The sequence below is a fragment of the Phaseolus vulgaris genome, chromosome 1, assembly GCF_000499845.2.
Source record: "Phaseolus vulgaris cultivar G19833 chromosome 1, P. vulgaris v2.0, whole genome shotgun sequence".
NCBI classification, from domain to species: domain Eukaryota; kingdom Viridiplantae; phylum Streptophyta; class Magnoliopsida; order Fabales; family Fabaceae; genus Phaseolus; species Phaseolus vulgaris.
The window spans coordinates 646,811-659,067 of NC_023759.2; the positions used below are offsets into that span (position 1 = coordinate 646,811).

General features: G+C 25.9%; 1 protein-coding gene and 1 long non-coding RNA gene across 2 annotated transcripts; one reads left to right on the top strand and one right to left on the bottom strand.

Annotated features, from left to right (window-relative positions):
- Nucleotides 1–2,407: 2,407 nt before the first annotated feature.
- LOC137815399 (uncharacterized) lies at nt 2,408–2,974 on the bottom strand. Its single transcript, XR_011081730.1, has 2 exons — nt 2,666–2,974; nt 2,408–2,556 (listed from the first exon to the last, which is right to left on the bottom strand). It is a non-coding gene; the product is annotated as an uncharacterized lncRNA (long non-coding RNA).
- Nucleotides 2,975–8,669: 5,695 nt separating this feature from the next.
- LOC137816352 (cytochrome P450 71A1-like) lies at nt 8,670–10,688 on the top strand. Its single transcript, XM_068619454.1, has 2 exons — nt 8,670–9,683; nt 9,754–10,688. The coding sequence occupies exons 1-2, from the start codon at nt 8,766–8,768 to the stop codon at nt 10,366–10,368; spliced, it is 1,533 nt and encodes a 510-aa protein (XP_068475555.1). The 5' UTR covers nt 8,670–8,765; the 3' UTR covers nt 10,369–10,688.
- The last annotated feature ends 1,569 nt before the right edge of the window (nt 10,689–12,257 follow it).

Here is a 12,257-nt window from a genome sequence, read left to right on the forward strand (position 1 = left end):
TTACTGTGGGAAAATTAGGTTTACAGTTACTCATATTTTTCGTGAAGGAAATGCGTGTGCTAATAAGTTGGCTAATTTAGGATTTTTTCATAGAGAACCTTTTCTTTGGTATAATAGGCTTCCACCTTGTCTGTTCTTAGAATTCTTTATGAATAGGTATAGTCTACCTATGTATCGTTTTTGTTAACATATGGGTTTTGGTCTAGTCCCCCCGTATTTTTGTATTTTTTTTTTTCTTTTGTTTAATAATATTTTTTTCATGTGATGGTAAATGATTGTTGTTACTTGAGGTGTCAGCCTAGCTGAGATCTTAAGTGGCATAGTGATACCTAACATGAAAGCTTTTATTTTAAAAAAAAAAATTATGATAAACTTTAATATCATCTTATTAAAATGTAAACTTTAGATCTAATTTAACTCATAAAATAACATTTATATCTTATTTTTAGTTGTTTTGTAATTTTTTACTAGATAAAATATTAATAAATCATTATTTATAATGTAACATATTTAACTTTCATTTTTTTTAATTAGGTATACATACACCACCAAGCTAAGTCTCAAGTCTCTTTTAACTTCTTACCATTTAGAATTTTATATATGTGACTGAACAAAAGTGATCTCAAGATATTTTTGTTACGCGAGTGTCACATTTATTACTGTTGTTCAAAATTTTATATCATCCTGAGTATCCTACACTAACCATAAAGGGTGATATACCACTGCTTCAAGGTCACCTTATTTAGGTCAAACCTTATACGCATATATATATATATATATATATATATATATATCACTTCATATACATGTGTATAAGTAATTCAATTAGGACCCATCATCCACGAAGGGATACCTAAAAAGGCACATGTCATACATACATCTTAACATGAATTATATATCTACGAGAAGAATATATTATCAATCTCATAATTTATATATCTTATCATCATCATAAACATTTATAAAAACATACGTCACAATATGAATAAACAACCTCAAGCATGACAAAACATTGTCATTAGTATAATATGTTGTTTTTTAATATATCATATTATATTTGTTGATTCTTAAAAAAATATATCCAACTAGGATCAATCATCCACGAAGAACCACACAAAAAGGCACATGTTATGCATACACACCATATCATGTATCTTAACATCAATTATATCAACCAATAGCATATATTATCAATCTCAATTTATATATCTTGTCAATATGAATAAATAACCTCAAACGTGACCAAACATTGTCATTAATATAGCATGTTATCATTTGAGTGAGTTCGTCTTGCTTGAATGAGCTCATTTTGCTTGAACAAGTTTGTTTTGCATAAAAAAACATCATCTTTCATGAAACAACCTCTATTTTTTTAATAACACAACTATCACTAGAAAAATACAATTCGAAAACACAACTATATTTATCGGAAATGCTACATATATATTTAAAAAAAATTATATATAATAAGTATATGTAGAATTCAAATTCTTTAATATTTATCTTTACTCAATTTTATCAAACAATATTTTTTTAATATTTGAATTCCATATGTAAGCATATATATATATAGAGAGAGAATTTGAATATAATATTTATTTTCAATTATACATTTAACTTTTAATATATTGTAAAAATATGACGATGTGTTTATTATGTTACATGAAAAAATAAATTGATAAAATATGAAATTATACAATTATTTTATTAAAATAAAATATTTATTATATTTGTTGATTCTTAAAAAATATCCTTGAAAACATATAAAAAACCAAAAGGGTATATGCGTAAATATAATATATTGAATACGTCACTAAATGCATATAATAAATACTTCATTTAATGCATCTAATAAATGTAATATTTAAATATATTTTTCCCGTTTCTTTTCACGTGTCTTGCATTTTTTTTTCTATTCAACTAATATTTTTAAAGTTTAAAATAATATTAATCACTATTTTATCAGTTATTACAAATATTTATTAAATTTATTAAATACACAGTTAAATACCGCGCCAATAATTTATGTATTGAGTAAATAACATTTAGAAAAATATGATTTTGCGATATTCACAATTTTATAAAAAACAAAAACACTACTTAAAATATACTATTTCTACACTTATTAAAAACAATAGCATAAATACCAACATTACTGTTTTATATACAATAAATAAATATATATTGACTTAATTATCTTCAATTATATCTATCGAGAATGATACTAAATGTAATGAAAAATTATATTTTTGAGACATTATAACGTTAAATAGGATTGAGATACTTAAAATTTATTTGTATTTTTAATTTAATAAAAACATTAGTGATTTTTTTTTGTTGTTGTTGTTAATTATGTGGTTTCTTCTGTTGCAACAATGGAAAAAATAATAGAAATAACAAAATAATAGAAAAGGAGTTTACAAAGAGTTATTTATTGATTAAAGTTTTTCCATTACAGCAAAGCATGAATATATTTGTTTCACTTTAATGTGTTATTTCTTCTTTCACATTCTTGCAAACAAGAATCCACCACAGAAGCCATAACATCACCATTATCTGCAATTGAAGTTCATCACAAAGAACATTTAGAATCATAATTTGACCCAAATTCACATAATAACTAAGAAATCATAAAAAAAAATGAATTTGTAAAGAAATAAAATACCAGTGTTGATCAAGCCACAGCTAGAATTGCAATCTGGCACACCAACAGCAGCAAAAGTGAATCCTTTTTCACATTTTTTGCTGCAATCTTGAATACATAATAAATATAAAGTAGTAAATGTTACCAAAGGAAAACACTCAAATACACATTTCCCATTGCAACTGAGTCTATTTGACTCAACTTGAGCAAATGAAACATTGAAATCACTTCCTATCAAACCCAACACAATCATCAACATCATCATTAAACCTCTCATAGTTTTCATTAATCTTTGTTTCAATTCTTGTCTAAGCCTCCACCAACTATAATGTTTCAAGAAAAAGACACACATCAATTTATAGACACAAAATTGCTACAAATTTGATTAAGATAGCATAATACACTTAGCAAATCATGATATGACAAACTTCAATATCATATTATTAAAATTGACATAAAATAAACCTTATATCTTATTTTTAGTTGTTTTGTAATTTTCAACTAGATAAAATATTAATAGTGTAACATATATTAACTTTCATTGTTTTTTACCTTCAAATGTGCTTAGTTATAATGATGAATAATACAAACAATGAGAATAAACAATTACGTATTATTTAAACAGAGTCTACTTTTTAGCATTTGTACACATTATACTATAACTTTCTTTAAGGATGTTAAAATCCACATAAATAAATAAGCTAAAAAATTATTATTAATTATTAAATACATTTTTTTTTCTTCTAATGGGTTCTTAATAAAATTTGAAGATAACACTATCTGTATAATTCTTTCATCGTTTTCATTACAACCATATATATAAGAAAGGAACATAAGAAGAAACAATGAAAAATAAAGGGAAGAAGTTAGCCATATGCTAAAATTTATTATGATATTGTTTTACTGAACAATTTTTTTTGCTGAACATTATTGAAATGAATTGTTATTTGTTCTTGCACTGTTCTAAGCAAGAATTACTATACTTGAAAAATCCGCAACTAGTGATACAATCATTAACCAAATCATTGAATATTTGATCACATTTTTTGCGACAATCAGTGAGACATTTTGAATAAATTGGTGGTTCTGGTAAATAAACTTCACATTTGAATGCACATTTAACTTTACATCCAACATTTGACTCAACTTCTGTGGTTTGTGATCAACTTGTGCAACACCCAACACAATCATAGCTAAAATCGCAACTCCCATTATTTTCATCTCATTCATTACCATAACTCTTTTTGGAATTTTTACAAATTATCCCAAAATTTTGTGTGTATATGTTTATTCTTGTTGTGGTATGTTATGCAAACTAAACACCAATTTATAGAAGAAAAAAACACACTAACATATGTAGAATAACTTTAACCTGTATAAAATAAGCATTAAGTATTTATATTAAATATGATTAAATATGATTAATTTTTTTCATTGTTTAAATTTTAAATCTTTTGGATACTTGTAATAAGAAAACTATTGAAATAAGTTTTTACCAACGTTTTTGACATGGTAAAGGAATTTCTAATGTGGACTAGAATGTTAAAATATTTAATATTTATTAAATAATGTGGGTGTTATAAAATTATAATATATATTTCATGCTGAAAATTTATTTGTTATGTAAAACAAAAATATTATTAAGAATCAATTTCAATAATTTTCTTACTACAAACATTTAGAAGGTCTAAAATTTGAATTAGAGACAAAAATTAATTTCGCATGTATAAGCCATGACAAACATATTTAATAAAATATAAAAGTTATGTAATTTTTACAAAATCTTAAACGAAACTAAAAAAAGAGAGGGGTAGACCGTATATTCATTAATTGCATTTAATATATTGCATTTATCATATGTATTATCTTATGGCATTTACACGTATTTAATAAATGTAATAAATGCTTTAATATAAATATTTAATACTACATTTATATGTATTGAATGCTGGTATATATGTATTTACTACGCGTATTTATTGTATAATATGTATTTAATTTATATATTAATTATACATGTATTTTGTTATTTCCTCTCAAACTTCTACACACTAAAAAAAAATATTAAATATCAATTAATTTATAAAAAAAATAAAAAATTAATTATTATATTAATTAAATTAAATAATATTTGATGAATTAAAAAATTATTGATATTTAAAGTAATTTATATTATTAATATAAATTTATATATTATTTTTAAATGGTTTGCATTAGTAACGATACTAATTTATAAAATATTTTATAATTTTTTATTAATAATAAAAACTATTTCATATTAATGATTTTTTTTTCTAAATTAATTTATATTTAATGACTTTTTTATAGTTATAATTATAATAATTTTTAAAAATATCAATTGAACGAAGTTATCAGTTTTTAAATGAAGTATTCTTATTTTTTAAATATTATCCTAATAGTATTTTTCTATATATTTATTTTATATTGTAATGTACATGATTAAACACCCTTTAGATATATAACATCCTCAATCACGTTAGACTAATAAAAATTATTAGCACTACATCTCTACTAATAGAGTCCAACAACTTCTAGGTGACTCTTTCTTCCTGCACCCTCTATATGTTCTTCTGTCACTACATACAAAACGTGAAAATACTTTTTTATTCCTTGTGTCATCTCATAGATTAGCTTCTGGATTACATAATCTGGAAGCTGAAAAAAACTTCCATAAACTAATCATACATATGAAAAAAAGATTTCGGATTATGTAATTTAGAAGCTAATTACGAAATTGAAAAAAAAAAATTATTATGTAATCCAGAATATTACAAATGGATATTTTTATAAATATAAAAATTTATGAAGGTGAAAGAAAAACATACGGAGGTGCAGGAAGAAACAAGAAGAAACCATCCTTGTAGTTTCAGTTCATCCCTAAAAATAAGTTGACCTTATTTGAACTATGATATGTATTTTTAATAGCATTAACCAATTCAATCTCTAAATTCTGGAAGCTAACTTTACGTCATAGTACATTTCATAAGTATCCCAAACCCGACGAGTGAAAATCAAGGACCAAAAACCTATCAAGAACTTTTCAACCCTTATAAAAACATGTATATTTTCTTTTCTTATTGTTTTAGTTAATTTATTATAACAATAGATATATACATATATTTATATATAAAAGAAATCTGGTTAAATTCATTTAACGGGGATTTTTTTGAATAGTTTGATGAACAATTTGTGTCTATAGTCAAAACTATATTACATTTATTATTTCATGTTTATAAATTGATGTTATTTTTCTTTATATATCATGATAAGTTTATCATACATACACATTTTTTTAAAATAGTTTGATATTATTAGAAAATTCTTAAATAAAAACTAATTTAAAAAAATAGTAATTATATTATCTGAAAATTATATACTAATTTAGAGACTAAAAAAATTATTGATATATAAATTAGTTTTTATTACTGATAATCGATATCTAATTAGTTAATTAAGTTTTAGCTACTAATTATTTAAATTCTAAAGTTGGTAGATAAAACCTTACCTATCAATTTAACAATTATTTATCAATAATAAAAACTAATTTAGATACCAATAATTATTTTAATGTATAAAATAGTTTATAATTTAGTTAATATAACAACTAATTATTTTTTATTTATAAAATTGATATTATTTTCTTTTAATATTGACGAAGTTAAATATTATTTTATAAATTATAAAAATATTGATATAAAAAATATTTTTCATTATTAACAAAAATTTATAAAGTGATAAATTGGTAAGAAAAAAAGGGTATAGATAGATATTTATTACTTACATTTAATATATTGTATTTATCATATGTATTATCACTATGCCAATTACACATATTTAGTAAATGTAATAAATGCTCTAATATATATGTATTTTTTAATACATTCATATATTGAATACTAGTATACATTTATTTATTTATTTACTAAATGTATTTATTGTATAATGTGTATTTACTTTATATATTTAATTATGCATGAATTTGTTACTTCCTCCTAAACCCTCCACACACCACAAACAAAATTATTAAATATAAACTAATTTAGAGAAAAAAAATATTGGATTAACTAAGTTAGATACTATCTTATAAAATAAAAAAAATATTTATATCTAATGAGTTTTTATATTAAAAATTATAAAATCGTTTCTAAATTGATATTTAACATTAGGTACTAATTTCTTAGTTTATAAATTTGGTAGTTAAAACTTTGGTAGCTAATTAGATATGAATTTAGGAAGTATTTATCAAAAATAGAAACTAATTTAAATACAACAATTTTGTAGTCTCCAACATAGTAATTAATTTAGTCGAAACTAATTATTTTTTGTTTCTAAAATTGATTTTTATTTAATGATTTTTTTAGTGTATATTGACTAAGTTAGATATTAGTTTATAAACTAAAAAAAATTTGGTATTTAAAATAGGTTTTATTATTAATAAAATTACAAAGTGATTTTTAAATTGATAAAAAAAATAGGGAGTAGATAGTATATTTATTTACTTGCATTTAATATATTATCATTATGCCATTTACACGTATTTAATAAATGCAATAAAAGCTCTAATTAATACTACATTCATATGTATTGAATAATATCAATAATCATGCTTATGTTTACATTTATATGCTTATGTTTAATCCATAGTCATGATTTTTGTTGTGTCCATACCAAACTTCTTCTATATCAGTCTTTCCATGTCCAAAGATTATGTTATTCCTATGTTTCTATATTTTTTTCGAATATTTCTAACCATTTATATTAAATATGATTTGTTGAGACTACAGAATTTCCCTCTCATTTTACAATTTATTTTATATTTTCATATTTAATAATTTAATTTATATTTTAACTATTCTAATTGGTATTGGACAAAATATATAACGGTTTCTATTCCCTGATTTTTAATTTTGGTAGTTAATTTAAATAATTTGGGTCTGAGAATGATTGGTTTCTTCTATCTAATTAAATAACTTAATTTCATATATTATTATTATTATTATTATTTATGGTTCTCTCTATATATATATATATATTTATATTTATAAACAGGATTCTTTTATTTTTTTTCCATGTACAATTTTTTTTTAAATTTTATTCTTTATGATTTGAAAATATAATAAATTTAAATTGAAAGAAAAAAAGAAAACACAAGTTTTAAATTTTAAACTAAAAATTTAAATTTGATTAAAAAATAGAATTTTTTTTTTTTAATACAAATGATGAAAAAGGAGAGTGAAATAATAATCCTAAGAATCTAAAACAAACACAATCCGTAATATTTCATTATGTTAAATGTTTTCTATGTTCTTTTTATCTTTTGGTAAATAACAAAATCTTGTAATTTTATTCTTTTGTATTGTATTGTGCATAATGGATATCTTGCAATTCAGATATTTACTTATGTAATTATTAATACATTTATATTGCATATATATAAGGAACTGAATTTGTAAAATAATTGACCAATATCATTAGTTAGGCCAGTTGATAACAAAGTATAACAATTTTAGATGATGACAATCACTTATTTTATTCATATAGATTATATTCTTCATTTTAGGTTAATCATTGCAAATTTAGTTCATGGAATGAGATTTCATAGTAATAATAAATAAAAATTAACTTACAAATTTAGGAAAAAGAGAATTCATTTCTAAATTCCCTTCTCAGAAGATAAAGAATTTATATTTATAATATATAATTACTTTCTAAATTCTTTTAATTGTTCAAATTCATATAATAATATATTTTTTCTTATTCATTCACTACTTTCCCACAAAATAATTTCATATATTCGTTATAGTAAGAATTTTTTTAAAACAAAATATTTGCATTTGTGAAGTTATTACAATCTATTCAATCTTATTATAAATCATATACTATTAATATGTCATATTAAACTACATTAGTTTATTTATATAATTTTTTTTTATAAATTATAAATAACACGCTTTTACATAGAATTAAGAAGGCTACTTTACTTTAATAGATCATTTATATTTTCTATTTAAATAATATAACTTTTACTCATGTTATAATTTAACAAATATAAATATATTTATTAACACATATATGACTTCAGAAAAATCTATAGTTGAAAATGGATGTGTTTGTTCTTCTCTCTTTACCTTCTGTCTTTATCTTCATCTTCTTCCTCTTCCGTATTCTCTCACACAGAACAAAGCTTGCAGCACCACCGTCTCCTCCGTCGCTTCCTCTCATCGGCAACCTTCACCAACTCGATCACTCATCCCCACATCGCTCTCTATGGCAACTCGCCAAACGCCACGGCCCTCTCATGTCGCTGCGTCTCGCCACCCTACAAACCGTCGTCGTTTCCTCGGCCCGACACGCCGAACAAATCCTCAAAACCCACGACCTCAACTTCGCAAACAGACCCGCCTTCGTGGGCCCCGCAAAGCTCTCTTACAACGGCCTCGACCTGGGCTTCGCGCCCTACGGCCCATGCTGGCGAGAGTTGAAGAAACTCTCCATGGTTCACCTCTTCAGCGCGCACCGCGTTCAGTCCTTTCGCTCCGTCCGAGAAGACGAGGTTGCGCAAATGGTTCGGAAGCTCTCGGAACGGGCAGCTTCGGGCACTGTCGTGAACCTGACCGAAATGCTGATGTCTTTCACGAGCTCTCTGATATGCAGAATCGCTTTGGGGAAAAGCTACGTCGGTGAGCTGGAGGAAGTTGTGGAGAAGAAAAAGCGGAGGAGCCGGTTGCAGGTTCTGCTGAACGAGGCGCAAGCGTTACTGGCTGAGTTTTTCGTTTCGGATTATTTTCCGATGATGGGTTGGGTTGATAGAGTGACCGGAAAAACGTGGCGGCTTGAGAAAACGTTCAAGGAGTTGGATGCGTTCTACGAACGAGTGATCTTTGAGCACATGGCTAAAAATGGTGATGATGATGATGAGAAAGAAGTGAAAGATATCATCGATATCCTTCTTCAGCTTCTTCCTAATCCTTCACTCTCGTTTCATCTCACTCTTGACCACATAAAAGCCCTTCTCATGGTAACTTCCTAACTCAATCTTCTCATATTCAAATGAGTGTTCGTGTTTATAAGTTCACATATGCATGCAGAACATCTTTATAGCGGGAACGGACCCTTCTTCGGCGACGATAGTGTGGGCGATGACAGCACTGTTGAAGGATCCGGAAGTGATGAGCATGGTTCAAGGAGAAGCGAGAAGTTTATTCGGGGACAAAGATTTCATAAACGAAGACGACATTGAAAGGCTTCCATATCTGAAAGCAGTGGTGAAGGAGACGCTGAGACTGTTCCCACCTTCGCCGCTTCTCTTGCCAAGGGAAGCGACGGAGCGTTGCAGCATCGATGGGTACGAAATCGAAGCCAAAACTGTGGTGTACGTTAACGCGTGGGCCATAGCAAGGGACCCCGAGAACTGGGAAAAGCCCGAGGAGTTTTGGCCCGAGAGGTTTATTGGGAGCGAGATGGAGCTGAAGGGGAAGGAGTTTGAGGTGCTTCCGTTTGGGAGCGGCCGGAGAATGTGTCCGGCGAAGCACATGGGCATGGTGAACGTTGAGCTTGGTCTTGCGAATCTGGTCCACAGTTTTGACTGGGAAGTGGGCGCAGGGTTTGACAGAGAGGAGATGTTGGACACGGAAGTGAAACCAGGAATAACGATGCACAAGAAAAGTGACCTTTACCTAGTTTGCAAGAAGAGGACAACTTAGCACATGTTGCTCCATTCAATATTCATCACCACAATAATAATAATAATAATAATAATAATAATAATAATAGATCAGCACCTCAAATATTACTTAAATTTGTGTTATTTTAATATTATATCAATTGATAATGACCTTTAATGGATGTATGCATGATCCTTTGCACGGAGATTTCCGTGCCATCAATTCTGTCATTTTGCACTTTATTATATGTATAATATTTTGGAAAAAAAATTGTATTTGCTGTTGGAACTGTTGCCATCAGAGACAGGGTAATACCACTTACGTGTGTTATGATGAATCAAATATTTGGTGTTGTTAAATATAGTTCATGCAACTAGAAAACTTGAAGTCTTTACTTTACTCATTTTTTGGGCCAGCTTTTTAAGGTTTTATTGAGATTCTTCTTGTCTTTGTGCTATTCCTTCGATTATCAGTTTCGGGTAAATGCTAAATGAAGGATGTACTTACAAAAGACACTCCGACACTCAAGTCAGTAAAAAAGAATATTCGACACTCTGGATGTGTATAGTAATAATGACGTACTTTATTCTTTATAATGTGTGTTATTTATATTATTTTAATAAGTTTATCTCATTGGTTCTGATTAGTGGAATGAATCACATTTATAGTTGTATTACCTAATTCTTAATGGTAGTTTAGTTACATTGACCTTAAACATTAATATTGAACGTGTCGGTCAATCTGATCATCCGAGGGTGTCTCGATTAACTCGGTCAGGGAGACCAAGTCACATCAGCATATACGCTATACCAGTACAATAGTATATATTTGTACAATTTTTTTTTAGTTTATTTGTTCAATATTTTCATTTATCAAGAGATATTTTATGCATATTCTGCAATTTTCTGAGTGTAATGTGGCAAAGAAGCTTTTGTTGTTCTTAGTTCTCAGGAAAGCAGAAAATTGTTGTGTCAACAGTCCTTGTTTTCAACGCTATATATAAAAGAGAACTTCGTGATAATGAAGAAAAAATAAAGAGAGAGATATAGAAGAACATGAGAAAAGTAGTGTAAGATAAGAAGAAAGTAGTATATATAGAAAATATTCTGGAAAAAGTTCCACCGCTTTGCCTCGGGACTTTTATGTTTATAATGTATATCTATATTGAATCAAACTTTAATATAAATATTTATATTTATTTAAATTAATATTAATCTACTTATTTTTTAATATTTATTAAAATCAGTGTTAACTAGATTAATGTTAATCTAATTGATTTCTAATATGGTAGAAGTTGATATTATTTCATTTTAATATTTCTATTTATTTAAGTTAATATATTAATCTAATTCATGATTTTTAATATGGTAGAATTTGATATTATTTAATTTTAATATTTCTATTTATTTAAATTATTTATTATTATTTATTTAAGTTGGTACAATTATAAGATGATGTTTATGTAATTTATTTTTAATATTTCCTAAAGTAATGTAATTTATTCTTATTTTTTTATATTTTTGTGTGTTTAAGTTAGATTTATTTTTACTGAGATTAATTTTATTTATTTTTAATATTCATTTAAGTTAATGTGAATCTAACTAATATTAATATAATTTTTTTAAATCTATATTTAAGTTAGTATCAGTTAAGTCGATTGTAGTTTTATAATTTGTGTTTCCGTAACATATAATAGAAATCGCAGATAAATCTTAATAAAAAAAATTTACATTTAAATATGAGGAAATGTTTTGATTCATGTGAGCCTAATTTGCACAGATTGAAATCATAATTTTCATTTTCCATTTTATTATATATCCTCGTACTTAAATGTTTCTCATCACTTTTCTTTTTACCAAATAGAAGTTTCTCTCCAATATAGAATTTTTTTTTATCTTGAATTCAACCTTTTCTAACAAAGAAGATAC